We start from the raw sequence: 18,874 nt of genomic DNA on the forward strand, positions 1-18,874 counted from the left end.
ATATATATATATATAAAATTTTCAAAATTTTATTAAAATGAAAACATTAAGAGGGGTTTTAATATCAAATTTTTAAAACTCGTACTAACATTTATCTTTTTAAAACTACATGTCTTTCTACCCGTTGTACCCTTTAAAATAGTTTACAAAAACAGCCATTTGTGTTTTTTGGGATCAGGACACTGGAAGCAACCCTTACCCATACAAACATGCACAGTATCCACACATTCTACCATGGAGTGTCTTGTAAGTTCGCTAAAAATATCATTTGCTATCTATATTGATATCTATTTGTTAAAAAAAGGCAGTCATTGTTAGTATTTGTCATTGGTTGGTAAGTGATTTTTGAACCTTTTTTCCCCTTTCATCTTAAAGGGACCTGTGTTTTAAATAACCTGTTTATTCTTTAATTCTCTAGGTTCTATGCGTGTTTGTTTTCGTAAAAGGACTCCAATAACAAAGACGTGTTCTAAGCCAACAATTTATTGCCCTAGGTTCCTGACAAAGGAGTCTAAACTGCATGCTGCGTTAAAGACCTACTCCTGTCCTAGCCCTAAACAAGATTGGTGTAGACTGACAAAGACTATCTGACTAGCAAGCACTATTATAATTGTTAGTACTGATGATAGACTTGAGTTATTTCGATTGTTTGAATGTCCATGGAATTCCATGGAATTCCTGGCCATCAATGGATGGATGGGGAGAATATTGTTCTAGACGTCTGCTGTTTGCTTTGCCCGACTTCTAGGCGCTCCCACTCATTCTTTCGACCCGATTATAGGTGCCCTTTGCTCTCCTCTCATCCTCGGACCTCCCCAGGGCGAACGCGTTTGAGATGGCATGTTGTCTTTTGCAGTCCTTTAGGTCTCCATCATTGGTCCCAGGTGGTATCTTATTTAAGGGGTCCCCCTGCTTAAAGCAACAGTCTCAACTTTCTTATAGCGGATGTATTTTATTGTTTCGTTACTTTTAAATGTTGATACCAGATATTAAATATTACTTCCCTTTAATCTAACAGAATAACTATATCTGCACTTGTATGCCTGCTTGTGTTTGTCTTTTAACAGGGTGAGCCAGGTGTAAGAGGTCCAATGGGGAATCCTGGGAAGGAAGGCCCAAAGGTTGGATGGAGATAGCAACATACAGTCAGGTCCATAGTATATATTGGAACATGGTCACAATTCATCTTTTTATGCACTAAACACCTCCACGATGGGTTGGAAGCTTGATAATGAAACTTGGAAGGTGTTCTTTAACGGCAGATTTTTATTTTTAATCCGAGTTTTCACATCCAAATAAAGTCAATAGTGACAGAATTACAACCTATTGGGTATAGGATTTTCTCTGATTAAGGGACCAAAAGTAATGGGGAAAATTGGCTGATCAGCTGTTCTATGGCCAGGTGGGAATGTATGGCTGCCATTGGTGCTGGTTTCCTTGTATTTATTGGGCTGGAGTGTTTTGGGCAAAATTATTTACTCTCATTGAACCAAATGCTTCAGAACTCTTTGGACGGCACTTCACAGTGCAGATGGGTGGACAATGGCCAAAAGATAACTGCAAAAGCAACGTGAGAGAATTTTTTTTAGGGGAATTGTCTTACAATGGCCAAGTTGCTCAAGACAAAATTAAATTCCCTAAGAACCATCACGAACTGATGAAAGTTGCAGTTGAACCATGGCATGGTTGAAATCCAGTCTGCAATTGACTGTGAAGGATTTGTAACCAATCATTAAAATATAAATACCATCATGGACGAAATTACTGGCACCCCTGGAATTTTTCCAGAAAATAGTTTATCCCAGGCATAACGCAATTAGAAATTTTTTCAGTATGAATGTGTTTATTTTTTGGATTTGCATTGGAAAAATACAGAAAAAACCAAAATGTATACAATTTTACACAGAATGCAAAAAAATGGGGTGGACAAACATTTTTGGCACCCTCAACTCAATATTTGGTTGCACATCATTTAGAAGAAATAACAGAAAGCAATCATTTCCTATAACCGTCCACAAGTTTTGTGCACCTCTCAGATGGAATTTTGGACCACTGTTCTTTTGCAAACTTCAGGTCTCTCAGATTTAAAGAGATTTGAGATTTCTTGCAACAGCAATTTTGAGATCTCTCCATAGCTGTTCAATGGGATTTAAATTTGGAGACATCGATGGCCACCTCAGAATTCTCCAGCGCTTTGTTTTCAACCATTTCTTGGTGCTATTTGAGGTATGTTTTGGGTCATTGTCCTGTTGGATCACCCATGACCCCTGACGCAGACCCAGTTTTCTGACACTTCATTACGGCCCAAAAAATTTTGATGGTATCCAGATTTAATGACTTTTTGCACACTGTCAAGGCACCCAGTGCCAGAGTAAGCAAAACACCCCAAAACATCATTGGACCGCCACCATGTTTGACTATAAGCACTGTGTTCTATTCTTTGTAGGCGTCATTCTTTTTTGTGGCACTGGGTGCCTTGACAGTGTGCAAGGAGTCATGAAATATGGAGACTATTGGGTCGGAATGTAGGGTGTACTGTCAGAAAACTGGGTCTGCGTCAGAGGTCATGGGTGTTCCAACAGGACAAAGACCCAAAACATACCTCAAATAGCACCGCATAGCAAATGGTTGGAGACCAGTGCCCAGTGCCAGAAAAAAGAATGAATGAATCTTTTGTCTAAAATTGTGTCAATTTGACTTTTTCCTCAGCTGTTTTGTGTTTTTTCCAATGCACATCCAAGAAATAAACACATTCATACTGAAAACATTCTTAATTGCATTAATTTCTGTGAGAAATGCTGTATTTTCTGGAAAAATTCCAGTGGTGCCAATAATTTCGTCCATGACTGTACATGGTTTATGAGTGTTAATTTGTCACATTACCTTTTGGTCCATTTAAAAGTGAAGGCGAGGGATACCTATACAGTCTACACCTGCTGTCACTGCTATATTGTTCACGTGGTTTTGATTAAAATACCTGCAGATTTAATCTGAAAGCCTGTAGTTAAAGCACATCCTTTCACTTACTTTGAAATTCATTGTTATGGTGTCTATGGTGAAAAAGATGTGTATTGTCTTTGTACCAAATTTTATGGATCTGACTGTAAGTACTTTACTGTTCATGATTTGTAATCTTTTAGTACACTGTTTTTAAATTTCACAACTATCCAACTGTCTGATTCATGCATGCACCTAAAGTTGTTGCTACGGATACCATGTTGTACTGCATTGACAAAGGGAAGCAATTTCTAGCTCTATACTACTCATGGAAATGTTTGTTTATATAATTCCAATCAAAACCCCAAAATGTAAAATAATTCAGCCCAGAAGAAGTGGGATATTGGGGAGACTGAAGAAAGTAGACAGGAGGACAGGAAAATACAGCGTAAGGTGAAAGTAGAAGAGCAAAGGACAAACAAGGGGTTACGATGTATGCTAGGTTAGACAGTACGGAGGGAAAGACAGATCCATGCAGGTTGGCAAGGCAAAGAGACAGAGATGGGAAGGACCTGCAGCAGGTTAAGGTTGTAAAGGATAGGGATGGAAGTGTGTTGACAGATGCCAGTAGTGTGTTGAGGAGATGGAAAGAGTACTTTGAAGAGTTGATGAATGAGGAAAATGAGAGAGAACGAAGAGCAGAGGTGACGACTGTTGTGGACCAGGAAGTAGCAAAAATTGGTAAGGATGAAGTGAGAAGGGCTTTGAAGAGGATGAAGAGTGGAAAGGCTCTAGTTCCAGATAATATACCTGTTGAGGCATGGAAGTGTCTCGGAGAGGTAGCAATAGAATTTCTGACTGGGTTGTTCAACAGGATCTCGATATTGGGAAGATGCCTGAGTAATGGAGGAGAAGTGTGCTGGTGCCCTTTTTTAAGAACAAGGGAGAAGTGTAGTGTTGTTGCAACTACAGAGGAATAAGGCTGATGAGCCACACAATGAAGCTATGGGAAAGAGTAGTTAAAGTTAGACTGAGGGCAGAGGTGAACATTTGTGAGCAGCATTATGGTTTTATGCCAAAAAAAGAGTACACTAGATGAATTATTTGCTTTGAGGATGTTGATAGAGAAGTATAAAGAAGGTCAGAAGGAGCTGCATTGTGTCTTTGAAGGTCTGGAGAACACTCATGACAGGGTGCCCAGAGAGGAACTGTGGTTTTGTACAGTGGGGCAAATAAGTATTTAGCCAACCACAAATTATGCAAGTTCTCCCACTTGAAAATATTAGAGAGGCCTGTAATTGTCAACATGGGTAAACCTCAACAATGAGAGACAGAATGTGGAAAAAAAAAAAAAAAAAAAAAAGAACATCACATTGTTTGATTTTTAAAGAATTTATTTGCAAATCATGGTGGAAAATATGTATTGGGTCAATACCAAAAGTTCATCTCAATACTTTGTTATGTACCCTTTGTTAGCAATAATGGAGACCAAATGTTTTCTGTAACTCTTCACAAGCATTTTACACACTGTTGCTGGTATTTTGGCCCATTCCTCTATGTAGATCTCTTTTAGAGCAGTGATGTTTTGGGGCTGTCGTTGGGCAACACGGACTTTCAACTCCCTCCACAGATTTTCTATTGGGTTGAGATCTGGAGACTGGCTAGGCCACTCCAGGACCTTGAAATGCTTCTTACGAAGCCACTCCTTTGTTGCCCTGGCTGTGTGTTTGGGATCATTGTCATGCTGAAAGACCCAGCCACTTCTCATCTTCAATGCACTTGCTGATGGAAGGAGATTCTCAAAATCTCTCCATACATGGCCCCATTCATTCTTTCCTTTACACAGATCAGTCGTCCTGGTCCCTTTGCAGAAAAACAGCCCCAAAGCATGATGTTTCCACCCCCATGCTTCACAGTGGGTATGGTGTTCTTCGGATGCAATTCAGTATTCTTTCTCCTCCAAACACGAGAACCTGTGTTTCTCCCAAAAAGTTCTATTTCGGTTTCATCTGACCATAACTCATTCTCCCAGTCCTCTTCTGGATCTTCCAAATACTCTCTAGCCAACCACAGATGGGCCTGGACGTGTACTTTCTTCAGCAGGGGCACACATCTGGTAGTGCAGGATTTGAGTCCCTGGCGGCGCATTGTGTTACTGATAGCCTTTGTTACTGTGGTCCCAGCTCTCTGTAGGTCATTCACTAGGTCCCCCTGTGTGGTTCTGAGATTTATGCTCACCATCCTTGTTATCATTTTGACGCCACGGGGTGAGATCTTGGATGGAGCCTCAGATCGAGGGAGATTATCAGTGGTCAGTGTAGACAGGTGTCTTTTACACCGATAACGAGTTAAAACAGCTGTCATTAATACAAGTAACGAGTGGAGCCTTGTTAGACCTCGTTAGAAGAAGTTAGACCTCTTTGACAGCCAGAAATCTTGCTTGTTTGTAGGTGTCCAAATACTTATTTTCCACTCTAATTTGGAAATAAATTTTTTAAAAATCAAACAATGTGATTTTCAGTTTTTTTGTCCATATTCTGTCCCTCATGGTTGAGGTTTACCCATGTTGACAATTACATGCCTCTTTAATCTTTTCAAGTAGGAGAACTTGCACAATTGGTGGTTGACTAAATACTTATTTGCTCCACTGTATGAGGACGTCTGGAGTGGCAGAGAAAAATGTTCATTTGGTGCAGGACATGTATGAGGACTGTAAGACGGTGGTGAGGTGTGCTGTAGGTGTGACGGAGGAGTTCAAAGTGGAAGTGGGACTACATAAGGGATCAGCTCTGAACCCATTCTTGTTCGATATGGAAATGGACAGGATGACATTGAATCTCCATGGACCATGATGTTTGCAGATGAAATTATGATCTGTTGTGAGTGCAGATAAGAGGTGGAGGAGAAACTAGAGGTCTGGAGGTTTGCCCTGGAAAGGAGGGTAATGAAGGTTAGCCATAGCAAGACAGAGTATCTGTGTGTAAATGAGAGGAACTCAAGCAGAAGAGTGAGGCTACAGGGAAAAGAGACCAAAGAAGGTGGAGGAGTTTAAGAATTTAGGCTCAACAGTCCAGAGCAATGGAGACTGTGGAAAACAAGAGAAGAAATGTGTGCAGGCAGGCTGGAACGGATGGAGAGAAGTGTCAGGTGTGATAGAAGAGTTTCAGTTAAAATGAAAAGAAAGGTTTATATAACTGTGGTGAGACCAGCTATGTTGTATGGTCTGGAGACAGCGCCACTGAGGAAAAAACAGGATGCAGAGCTGGATGTGACAGAGATGAAGATGGTAAGGTTCTCTTTGGGAGTGACCAGGATGGATAGGATCAGGAATGAGCATATCAGAGGGACAGCGCATGTTTGAGGAGTTGGAGGTGAAGTCATAGAAGCCAGATGGAGAGGGTTTGGGAATGTCCAGAGGAGAGATAGTGAGTATATTGGCAAAAGGATGCTGAATTTCCATATGCCAGGCAGGAGGTCGAGAGGACGACCAAAGAGGAGGTTTATGGATGTAGTTAATGAGGACATGAAGGTAGCCGGTATGAGAGCAGAGGATGCAGAGGACAGGTTTAGATGGAGACAATCAATTCGCTGTGGCGACACCTGAAGGGAAAAGCCGAAAGAAAAAGAAGATAGGCCACATGCTCATTAAACTCTCAAAACCAGACAAGCAACACAGAAATGTGGGCTTCCATATACACTGCTGGCCAAAAGTATTGGCACCTCTGCAATTCTGTCAACGCTTTGGCAGTAATATCTTCATTTATTTGGCTTGCAATGAAAAAACACAAAAGAGAATGAAAAAAAAAAAAGAAATCATTTTATACAAAACTCCAAAAATGTGCCGGGGAAAAGTATTTGCACCCTCAAACTAATAATTGGTAGCACAACCTTGAGACAAAATAACTTCGAACAACCGCTTCCGGTATCCATCAATGAGTTTCTTACAATGCTCTGCTGGAATTTTTGACATTCTTCTTTGGCCAACTGCTCCAGGTCTCTGAGATTTGAAGGGCGCCTTCTTCAAACTGCCATTTTCAGATATCTCCACAGGTGTTCTATGGGATTCAGGTCTGGACTCATTGCTGGCCACTTTAGAAGTCTCCAGTGCTTTCTCTCAAACCATTTTCTAGTGTTTTTTGAAGTATGTTTTGGGTCATTGTCCTGCTGGAAGACCCATGACCTCTGAGGGAGACCCAGCTTTCTCACGCTCGGCCCTACATTATGCTGTAAAATTTGTTGGTAGTCTTCAGACTTCATAATTCCATGCACACGGTCAAGCAGTCCAGTGCCAGAGGCAGCAAAGCAACCACAAATCATCAGGGAACCTCCACCATGTTTAACTGTAGTGACCGTGTATGTTGATGCCTTTTCCCACAAAGCTCTTCTTTTGTCTCATCTGACCAGAGAACATTCTTCCAAAACATTTTTGGCTTTCTCAGGTAAGTTTTGGCAAATTCCAGCCTGGCTTTTCTATGTCTCGGGGATCAGAAGTGGGGTCTTTGTGGGTATCCTACCATAGAGTCCCTTTTCATTCAGACGCCGACAGACAGTACGGATTGACACTGTAGTACCCTCGGACTGTTGTTTGGATGTTAGTCGAGGTTCTTTATACACCATCAGCACAATCTTTAGGTGAAATCTCTCATCAATTTTTCTTTCAGTCCACATCTAGGGGAGTTAGCCACAGTGCCATGGGCTTTACACTTATTGATGACACCATGCACGTTAGACAAAGGTCTTTGGAGATGGACTTGTAGCCTTGAGATTGCCCATGCTTCCTCACATTTTTTCTTCTCAAGTCCTCAGACAGTTCTTTGGTCTTCTTTCTTTTCTCCATGCTCAATGTGGTACACACAAGGACACAGGACAGAGGTGGCGTCAACGTTAATCCATTTTAACTGGCTGCAAGTGTGATTTAATTATTGCCACCACCTGTTATGTGCCACAGGAAAGTATCAGGTGCTGTTCATTACACAAATTAGAGAATAATCATATGATTTTTCAAAGGGTGGCAATACTTTTGCCGGGCCCATTGTTGGAATTTTATGCAAAATGATAATGATTTTTTTCCCCCAATATCTTCTGTGTTTTTTCATTGCAAGCACAATAAATGAAGATATTGCTACTAAAGCATTTGTAATTGCAATCATTTTCTGGGAGAAATTTAGCATTATCTGACAGAATTGCAAGGGTGCCAATACCTTTGGCCAGCATTGTATCCCAGGCTAATAGCATTAATGCCACGACACATTGAAGTAGTGATTAAAGGAAAGGGATTTCGAATCAAATATTAAATTTACATATCATTTTGAAAGTAAAATTTTGATTGGTTTAATCAAATACAAGGGAAGGCAAGGCTAATGTGTTTGTTTTTTAGCCCTAATTTGAAGGAGCTAACAGTCTGAATATACTTCAGACCTTCAGGTAACTTGTTCCAGAGGTGAGGAGCATAGTAACTAAATGTTGCATCACCGTAGGGGTCTATTTGCTTAATAGGGGTCAAACAAATCAAGTATGTATTTTGATCCAAGGCCATTACTGTAAGTGTTTTGCAGACAAGCATTAGTATTTTATAGACTATCCTTTGACCCACTGGAAGCCAGTGTAACAATTTCATAACCGGTTTAATATGGTCCAGCCTACTTGTATTTGTTAGGACTCCTGCAGCAGCAATCTGCACTAGCTGCAGCTTCCTGATTTTTTTTTTTTTTTTTTTTTTTTTTTTTTATATCAAGACTTGTAAATATACCGTTGCAATCGTCCAGTCTACTAAAAATGAATGCGTGGATAAGTTTTTCCATGTTTTGTTGGGACAGAAGCCCCTTACCTTTGGCTATATTTTTTAGGTGGTGAAAGGCAGATTTAATGACGAACTTTGGATGGCTGTCAAATTTTAGGTCTGAGTCAATAATCATGCCAAGATTTCTGATTTGATTTGTAGCTGTAAGTGACATTGTGCCAAGGTGCATGGTGATCTTTAACGTTTCCTTTTTTTGGCCCAAAAATGATCACCTCCGTCCATCTTCCCCACATTTAACGGGAGAAATTCTGGCACAGCCATTCATTGATTTGATGAATGCATTTACTACTCAGAGAGACAAAGGGACTATAATCAAGTGGGGACACAGAAATGTACAGTTGTGTGTCATCTGCATAGGTTTGATAGGAGATGCCAATTTATTTCTTTTTTTCTCAACAAAAACCTAAGAAGTAATTGGTGATTTATTCACTGTATTTACATTTTTAATTTGGGTTTTCATGGGTTTTATGAGCTAGAAGTTCAAACTCTGTAAAGGTAATATTGGAATAATACTATGAGGCATTCAATTTCCACCACTGTTTCTGACATCAACCACTCTAACAGGGATTGAAAGGAGAACGAGGTTTCTCTGGCCCCGCAGGACATAAGGGCGATGAGGTGAGTACAAAAAGTGGAAGAATTTGGCTCAAGGTTGGCATTCAGTTGTTCTAATAATGAATTTGACGTTGTTATCAAATCTAATTAAGCATTAAAAAATAAATCTTGGAAGTTACCCTTGCACTACTTCCTAACTTTTCCCCTCTGAGGTGATGCAATAATTTGGAATAACTATTCACAACAAGTAGGTCGGAATCCAAAAGTAGGTTGTGAACAGCTACAGTGGTATGAAAAAGTATCTGAACCTTTTGGAATTTCTCACATTTCTGCATAAAATCACCATCAAATGTGATCTGATCTTTGTCAAATTCACACAGATGAAAAAACAGTGTCTGCTTTAACTAAAACCACCCAAACATTTAGAGGTTTTCATATTTTAATGAAGATAGTATGCAAACAATGACAGAAGGGGGGAAATAAGTAAGAGAACCATCACATTTAATGTTTTAATACTTTGTTTGCATGCTATCCTCATTAAAATATGAAACCCCATAAATCTTTGGGTGGTTTTAGTTAAAGCAGCCACTGTATTTTAATCTGTGTGATTTTGACAACGATCAGATCACATTTGATGGTGATTTTAAGCAGAAATGTCAGAAATTCTAAAAGATTCAGATACTTTTTCACACCACTGTAGTAAAAAAAATTACATGTACAGGTAGTCTCCGGGTTCCAAGGAGTTCCGTTCCTACGCTGGCGACATAACTCGAATTCCCACGTAAGTCGGTTCAACCCTTTCAGGATCCCTAAATACCCCCTAAATATCAAAATAACTATCCAAAAACAAGTATTGTTTGTCATAATGATAAAATTAAGTAAAAAGAAAATAAAAATAGATATTACTTCCCTCTGGTAACACCGATCACACCATAGTTCTTCTTACAACTAACATTTATTAACTTGTCACCATCAAACTATGAACACACAATTTGAAATGAAATACAATAATTACAAAGAGCCTACAATAATGCTATAGAGTAACTCAATAGATACATATTTGCTTACAAAAACATACCTCAAGGGCTGCATAATAGTAACGAGGGAAATATTGTCCAAATCTTGGGCAATTCAGCAAGAAAGACTGCTCAATTAGTGACACCAGTCCAGCAGTGAAAACTGGTGTTCATCCCCGAATATGGCATCATATGTCAAGACAATTGATGAGTCAAATTTTACGTCGGATGCTGAGAGGATTGTATGTCACTGCTATCGTATGACAAGGTGCCACTTTATTTCTTATGTGTGCTAGTTTATTCTGTTAACATATAAAGCTCAGGGTCTGGCTTTGTGAAGTCAAGGCTAGCAATATGCTTTTAGTGGTACATTACACTCAATGTAAACGGTGTTTAGAAATGTACTGCATGTTAGTCTGTATGAAGGGTGTAGGTTTGGTCTCAACCTTGGTAGGGACGATATATCAGCATAACCTGCATGTACACTTTTTGCTGGGGACGGGGCTTTAATAAGACCAAACAGATTGGGTGAACGGCGGTCATGGTTACAGTTCTCACAGATATGAACCTAATTAATTGATAGGCTAAATAATCAATACAAAAATAAATCTGCATTGACTCATACTTCACCTGTATTGGTTCAGGTGATACACTGTTCGATTCAAACTTTCATTTCTAAAATTACTCAATATACATTTTGAAAACTTCCCAAATAAATGTCTGGACTTTATTCGCAAAATTTAAACTGCAGTATGTGAACATAACTCAAATTATATTAACATACACAATACATACAAACTTGTTAAAAAATCTCTTAGCTATCCAGGAATGCAAAAAATATTTTTTTCTTCAGATCACTCAACATTGCCTGTCTAAATAAATAAATTATATACAGTATACCTGAAAAAAAAACGTCTTTGTCAGGGAATAACAAAAATAAATAAAAATGAAGCCTTCCTTCTGGTAAAACACCACTGCTTTTGTCAACAAGCAGAGCCAAACTCAACAACAACAAAAAAAACAAATGCTACTTTGGGATGCTTTCAGACCATATATATAAAATAAAAATGAAAATTGACTGACACACACAGAATGGGGCCCTCTCCCTCTCTAAGTAGCTTCTTACTCACATATTTCTGGTTCTGTACTTTCCAGCAGAGTTCACTACTTTTCTCACAGTTTAATTAATGTTAACAGTAGGAATCACATACAGGAGGACACTTCTCTCTAAGCAGCTTCTTACTCGAGTTTTATAGGTTAGCAGGTTCTCACGGTTTAATTTTATGCTAACTCTGATGAAGGTCGGACTTTCAGTAATGGAATTAGTGGTGTGTTCCCCACCTCTTGGTTTTTTTACATTACTTACAGCAGCTGCTGCCGCTTCTGCTGGACGAAAAAACATTCTAATAACCCTCCTCATCGAAGGGGGCAGAGGACGCGAATATTCTGTTGGGGCTTTGTGTGTGTCATCAGCCAATCAAAAGTGCGTTTGAGGGGAACAAAACTGGACCAGCACATTCAGCAAGTGAAAAGGGGTAAATGTGTGTCTAAACATAGTGAAAACAATTCACTTAATAATGGTAGGCACTGTTCCACCCATAGGACATATGGGAAAACAATCTAAATTACCTAGGGAACTGAACTCATTATATAATACATATATGTCCGTGGGAACAATTTGAGCAATCTGAAAATTTGGTAGTTTTATGTTCATATGCAAACCTATGCCTATTTTTAGATAAGTGACTTCAATACATTTTTCCACAGCTTTACATGCATCAGTAGTAAAAAAAAAAAAAAAAAAAAAAAAAAAAAAAAACCCAACAACATGAGGGAACAAATCAGAACTCTTGGGATCTACAAAATGTCCATGACCATACTTGCATGACTGCTGTCAATTAGCCAATGAAGAGAAGAAGGCACAGTTTAAGAGTACTCAATTGACTGGTGCTAATGGGTTAAAGGGTAATTTCAGTATTTATCATCTGGTGTGTTCAAGTGTTCAAATTCTAATGAAAATAGATGACTGTTTTTTTTCCCACTGTCTCAGGGACCTCCTGGAGTCCCCGGACTTCCTGGAGTGACAGGTCGCACCGGGGAGCCAGTAAGACACTCATGCATATTAGGATCTGCTCGTAAAATCCAATGTTATGTCATCATGACAAAATGTGTGTTCCATTTGAAATGTTTACTGTTCTGGTTTATTTACAGGGCCTCATGGGTCGCCCTGGTCCAATGGGACAAACAGGAGTAAAAGGGGAAAAAGTAAGGTATTTTAATCCAGAGATATACATATTATATTCATTTTTTATTCATATTGTAACCCTAAATTACCCATTACAACTGAAATGTTTAAATTCATGTATTATGTTTTTGTTTGATGTTTTCATTGGAATTTACCTGTTTGGATTTTCAGGGTAACATTTTCTTCTACAAGATTTCTAAAGATAGTATTTCTTGTTTGTTCATAACAGGGAAATGAAGGACCTCCCGGTCGACCAGGCCTTCCAGGACCTCCAGTAAGTTATCTGACTACACATGCATATAAATGTGCTATAAGTGGCAATTCAGCATTATACAGTGGGGAAAATAAGTATTTAGTCAACCACTAATTGTGCAAGTTCTCCCACTTGAAAATATTAAGAGAGGCATGGAATTGTCAACACGTGTAAACCTCAACCATGAGAGACAGAATGTGAAAAAAAAAAAACCCACTGAAAATCACATAGTTTGATTTTTAAAGAATTTATTTGCAAATCAGGGTGGAAAATAAGTATTTGGTCAATACAAAAAGTTCATCTCAATACTTTGTTATGTACCCTTTGTTGGCAATAACGGAGGCCAAACGTTTTCTGTAACTCTTCACAAGCTTTTCACACACTGTTGCTGGTATGTTGGCCCATTCCTCCATGCAGATCTCCTCTAGAGCAGTGATGATTTGGGGCTGTCGTTGGGCAACACGGACTTTCAACTCCCTCCACAGATTTTCTATGGGGTTGAGATTTGGAGACTGGCTAGGCCGCTCCAGGACCTTGAAATGCTTCTTACGAAGCCACTCCTTTGTTGCCCTGGCTGTGTGTTTGGGATCATTGTTATGCTGAAAGACCCAGCCATATCTAATCTTCAATGGCCCCATTCATTCTTTCCTTTACACAGATAACTCGTCCTGGTCCCATTGCAGAAAAACAGCCCCAAAGCATGGGGGGGTCGGGGGGTATGTTGTCCCGGGCCTCAGGACCGTAGAGGCTCCTTAATTTATTTTACTTTACATTCACATATTTCTTTTTTATTTAAATCATTGTCTGATTAAATATTATGTTCTACTCGATATATACTAGTCCTTCTAAAAAATTTTGCATATTGTGATAAAGTTAATTATTTTCTGTAATGTACTGATAAGCATTAGACTTTTATATATTTTAGATTCATTACACACAACTGAAGTAGTTCAAGCCTTTTATTGTTTAAATATTGATGATTTTGGCAAAAAAGTCAAGAAAAACAGTGCGGCGCGGAATGGAGGCACTCAGCCTGTGGCACTGCTGAGGCATTATGGAGGCCCAGGATGCTTGGAAAGCGGTCTTAAGCTCATCCACAGTGTTGGGTCTGCTGTCTCTCAACTTCCTCTTCACAATATCCCACATATTCTCTATGGGGTTCAGGTCAGGATATTTGGCAGGCCAATTGAGCACAGTAATGCCATGATCAGTAAACCATTTACTAGTGGTTTTGGCACTGTGAGCAGGTGCCAGGTTGTGCTGAAAAATGAAATCTTCATCTCCATAAAGCTTTTCAGCAGATGGAAGCATAAAATTCTCCAAAATCTCCTGATAGCTAGCTGCATTGACTCTGCCCTTGATAAAACACAGTAGACCAACACCAGCAGCTGACATGGCACCCCAGACCATCACTGATTGTGGGTACTTGACACTGGACTTCATGCATTTTGGAATTTCCTTCTCCCCAGTCTTCCTCCAAACTCCAGCACCTTGATTTCCGAATGACATGCAAAATTTGCTTTCATCTGAAAAAAGTACTTTGGACCACTGAGCAACATTCCAGTGCTGCTTCTCTGTAGCCCAGGTCAGGCGCTTCTGCAGCTGTTTCAGGTTCAAAAGTGGCTTGACCTGGGGAATGTAGGGAACCAGTAGCCCATTTCCATGTTTTGTGCAGGTCCCCCAAGGTCTGGAATCGGCCCTTTCCCACAATCTTCCTCAGGGTGCGGTCACCTCTTCTGTTGTGCAGCGTTTCCTGCCACACTTTTTCCTTCCTACAGACTTCCCACTGAGGTGCCTTGATACAGCACTCTGGGAACAGCCTATTCGCTCAGAAATTTCTTTCTGTGTCTTAGCCCTTGCTTGAGGGTGTCAATGATGGCCTTCTGGACAGCAGTCAGGTCGGCAGTCTTGCCCATGATTACGGTTTTGAGTAATGAACCTGGCTGGGAGTTTTTAAAAGCATCAAGAATCTTTCGTAGGGGTTTTGAGTTAATTCGTTGATTCAGATGATTAGGTTAATAGCTTCTTTAAATTACCTTTTCATGATACGCTAATTTTTTGAGATCATGTGTAATGAATCTAAAATATATTAAAGTCTAATGTTTATCAGTCCATTACAGAAAATAATGAACTTTATCACAATATGCTAATTTTTTAGAAGGACTAGTACTTAAAAATTTTAACATATTAAATAATTCAAATATATATTTTTTCCTTTTTTTTGTACAACAACCCCCCCAACCCCCTCTGTCTTAGCAGAGAATGGTTTGACCCAGTTCTGTATTTTGTTATATACTAGTACGTAAGTAGTAGCCTATTGAGCTGCGGTATGAAAAGACATGCTGCTCGCGTTGAGCCGAGGAGAGAGAAGGTGATGGGAGATCAGGGATATACTAGGATGTTAGTCTGTGGGGAGCAGGTGCGCGAGGCTGAACAGACTCTGGACCGGCGGCTGGATTTATCTTGGATATACAACCCACTGTGTATTACAGCAAACGCTAATATGAAGCACATTGTTGAAAACGTACCCACACGTAGCACACTCCTACGCGTTTTCTTTTCTTTGCCATATGCCGTTATATTGCTGCCTCTATTCTGAGCGAGCAACAATGAATTTTGAGCACAGAAAACAACCCTCCTGCTCTCGCTCAATTTCTGCACACCTGTGCTGCCTCAATTCTGAGCGAGCAAAACTGGATTTTGAGCACACACAGAGAGCTAGCGGAGGGCATACAGCCAACCATTGTACTTCCGCTAGCTCTGATTGGTTGGCTTCATGACACGTTAGTAGCCTTTGCTCAACTGAGCGTGCCAAGAAAAAATACTGACGAGCGCAGGAGTCGAGAAATTTAGCGAGAGTAGGAGGTGTGCTCAAAATCCAGTTTTGCTCGCTCAGAATAGAAGCAGCACAGGTGTACAGAAATTGAGCGAGAGCAGGAGGGGTGTCTTGTATACTCAAAGTCCACTATTGTTTGCTCAGAATAGAGGCAGCAATATAATGCCTTAGAGGCAGCAATATAATGCCTTATTGCCAGTGACTGTAGCTGGAGGAGAGCGAGCCTTCAGTAAAATGAGAATAATAAAAAAACTACCTACGCTCCACCATATCACTGGGCAGGCTTAACAAACTAGCCATGCTCTCCATTAAGCGTGAGCTTGCTCAAAAACTGGATTTTACTGATGTTATAAATGACTTTGCTGACATAAAAAAATCTAGGCGCATCACAGTTTGAGGGCTTGATAACCCCAGGCATGTGGAGGGGGCAGGCACAGGATGTTTAGCTACCATACTGTTTTGTTGCTTAGCAGGCAGGCATAGCACTCTCAGATTTATTGTATTATAGCCTCTATGGGACAATAGAGGGAAATTGTTTGTTTATATTGTGTCACATCACATTACGATCTGTTATATTTGACTGTCCATCTCAAATTAAATATTTTCAAATTTTACACTATCATTGCTTGCAAACCACTAAAAGTACTGCTGATGTTGTCGTGAAAAGCCGGAGGCAAGGGTGGGGGGCCCTATAATGGGCTCTTGTCCCTGAGCCCCCACAAGTCTCTTGACAGCCCTGTCTGTGCCTGTTCAATTTACAGTGTTGTGCTTTCATGACTTTTCCTAAAACTGCTTGTTTTAGCTCACTCTATTTTTTAAATTTTGAAATCACTCCAAAAAAATGTCATTTGAACATCTGTTCAAAATCAACCTTTTTTCTTTAAGGCTGCTGTTTGGTTTACGCCCATCAAATGTCTCCTTTCCTCCCCCACCCTCCTATACTTCTTCTCTCCCTCCTCTTACAGGGAATAATGGGCCATCATTCACTCAAAGCCATCAAAGGCTACGTCTACACTAGGAAAGGTTATTTTTATACCTGTCCGCATTACGTTTAAGGTGCGTTTAAGGCCCCCCCGCTTCTGCAAAATACGCCTGCATTTGCGCAAACCACGCAGCCGCATGTGTTACGTCATCGCCCATGCGGTTTACCTCTGAACTGGAAACTCATTACTCGCCGGCGGGAAATTTTGAAATTATTACACCTTCAAGACCAGTGATTGGGAACTCCGTTTTGTGATCACAGTTTTTTTCGTGAACGCAATTGAACGCATCACGCAGGAGCGAGAGTGAAAGGAGATTGTGATTGATATAAATCTTTAGAAAACCACAACGAAAGCCTGACACCGTTACTTGGAATGTTACAATTGATGCTTAGTTGTGCACTCACCACTTGGAAAATCACAAGTAGAAACACATGGTGTGGCGCTGTGTCTAGGGCGTAGGTTTGGTCTGAATATTGGTAGGGACGATATAACAGCATAACTTGCATGCACACTTTTTGCTGGGGACAGGACATTAATAAGACCAAAGAGATTAGGTGAACGGGGGTCAGGGCTACGTTTCTCACGAATATGAATGTAATTAATTGAAAGGCTAAATGATCAATGCAAAATAAATCTGTATTGACTTGTACTAACTTTCACACTGCAAATTTATAACGTCTTAATCTGATCATTTTTCTTAAATCTAGTCGAATAATTTTCTACATCTTGTTTTGAGTGTTAAAGACTAGTTAACAGAATAATACGTCAGATTATTCGAGTTAAATTAATTAAATATTACTATTTGTTCTTATTAAGTCCATACATCTAAAAGTTGGTCAATTTTCCCCTAAATGCAGAAATAATGCTTTCAAATAACGTTTTGAACAATATCTATTCTTCAATTAAGAACATTTCAGAAAATCAAGCTTTTTTTAGATATACTTTTTGCTTAAAATAGGTCTGTTAGGCTTATTTTCAGCTAGCTATTTTTCTTATTTCAAGACATCTAAGTGAGTGAATTTACTTGACACACTGGCAAATCATTTCACTTATTTCTAGTAGAAAACAACACTGAAAACAAGGGAATTTAACTAGTTTTAAGGGGGTGTGTTTATGCAGTGCATATGTTTTGTTCAGGTGAAACACTGTTCAATTTAAACCTTTATTTTAAAAAACTACAAAAGAAATATTTTGAAAACTACAATAAATGTCTGGATTTTACTAGCAAATTTAAATTGCAATATTTGAACATAAATTATATTAACATACACAATAAATACAAACCTGTTAATCACCTCTTAACTATCCAGGAAGGCAAAAACTAAGCATTTGTCTTTAGACCACTCAACATTGTCTGTCTAAAAAAAAATATATAACCGAGAAAAAAAACAAAAACAAAAAAAAAAACCTTATAGCTTATAACAAAAATAAATAAAAATAGAGCCTTTCGTCAGGTAAAACACTACTGCTTTTGTCCACAAGCACAGCCAAACTTCACAAAAATGTTTGGGCTGCTTTTAGGCCACCTAAATAAAGTAATTATGAAAATTGGGGAGAAGGGGGTAAACCTCGCTTCACTGCATTTCTCACAGTTTAATCAACGCTAACAGTAGAAAACACATACAGGAGGATATTTCTCTCAAAGCAGCTTCCTACTCGAGTTTGGGAGATTCACACAGATTAATGTTATGGTAACTCTGATGCAGGTCGGACTTTCAGTAGCAAAATTAGTGGTGTGTTCCCAACCTCTACAATATAGACATCTTTTTACATTACTTACAGTGGCTGCTGCTAGCGGGAAAAAAAATTAATATTCCTCGTCTTCGAAGGGGGCGGAGGAGGTGGCATGTTGTATTTGTATTGGGGCAGTGATTGGGTGTGAGTGGGCGAGGGGGGTCAAGTCATCAGTCAATCAAATGTACATTTGAGGGAAAAAAATGGACCGGCGCATTCAGCAAGTGAAAATAGGGCAATGTGAGTCTGAACATAATGAAAGTAATTCACTTAATAATGGTAGGGTCAATTCTATCCTTACAACATATGGCAGGACAATCTAAATGTCCTATATAACTGAAGTTATTATATAATGCAAATAAGGTTGCTTAAAAGTAGGGACAGTTTTAGCATCCTGAAAAATTGTTAGTGTTATGTCCCTACCGTCCCTCTGCAAACCCACGCCCTTGCGCTGCATATATTTCCGGGAAGTGGAAACAGCAACCAGGAGGGCTTGTGCATAACAGTGGCGATCC

The 18,874-nt window shown here is 39.5% G+C and overlaps 1 protein-coding gene across 1 annotated transcript in view; it reads left to right on the forward strand.

The window, feature by feature from the left end:
• Window positions 1–18,874, forward strand: part of LOC130923322 (collagen alpha-1(XIX) chain-like) — a 343,167-nt gene that overhangs the window by 264,044 nt on the left and 60,249 nt on the right. Inside the window, exons 34-38 of the mRNA XM_057848955.1 lie at window positions 1,068–1,121; window positions 9,302–9,355; window positions 12,359–12,412; window positions 12,520–12,573; window positions 12,783–12,827. Coding sequence (XP_057704938.1) covers window positions 1,068–1,121; window positions 9,302–9,355; window positions 12,359–12,412; window positions 12,520–12,573; window positions 12,783–12,827 — 261 coding nt within the window. The remainder of the gene's footprint in view (window positions 1–1,067; window positions 1,122–9,301; window positions 9,356–12,358; window positions 12,413–12,519; window positions 12,574–12,782; window positions 12,828–18,874) is intronic.

The sequence above is a fragment of the Corythoichthys intestinalis genome, chromosome 10 (assembly GCF_030265065.1).
Source record: "Corythoichthys intestinalis isolate RoL2023-P3 chromosome 10, ASM3026506v1, whole genome shotgun sequence".
Taxonomy (NCBI): Eukaryota; Metazoa; Chordata; class Actinopteri; order Syngnathiformes; family Syngnathidae; genus Corythoichthys; species Corythoichthys intestinalis.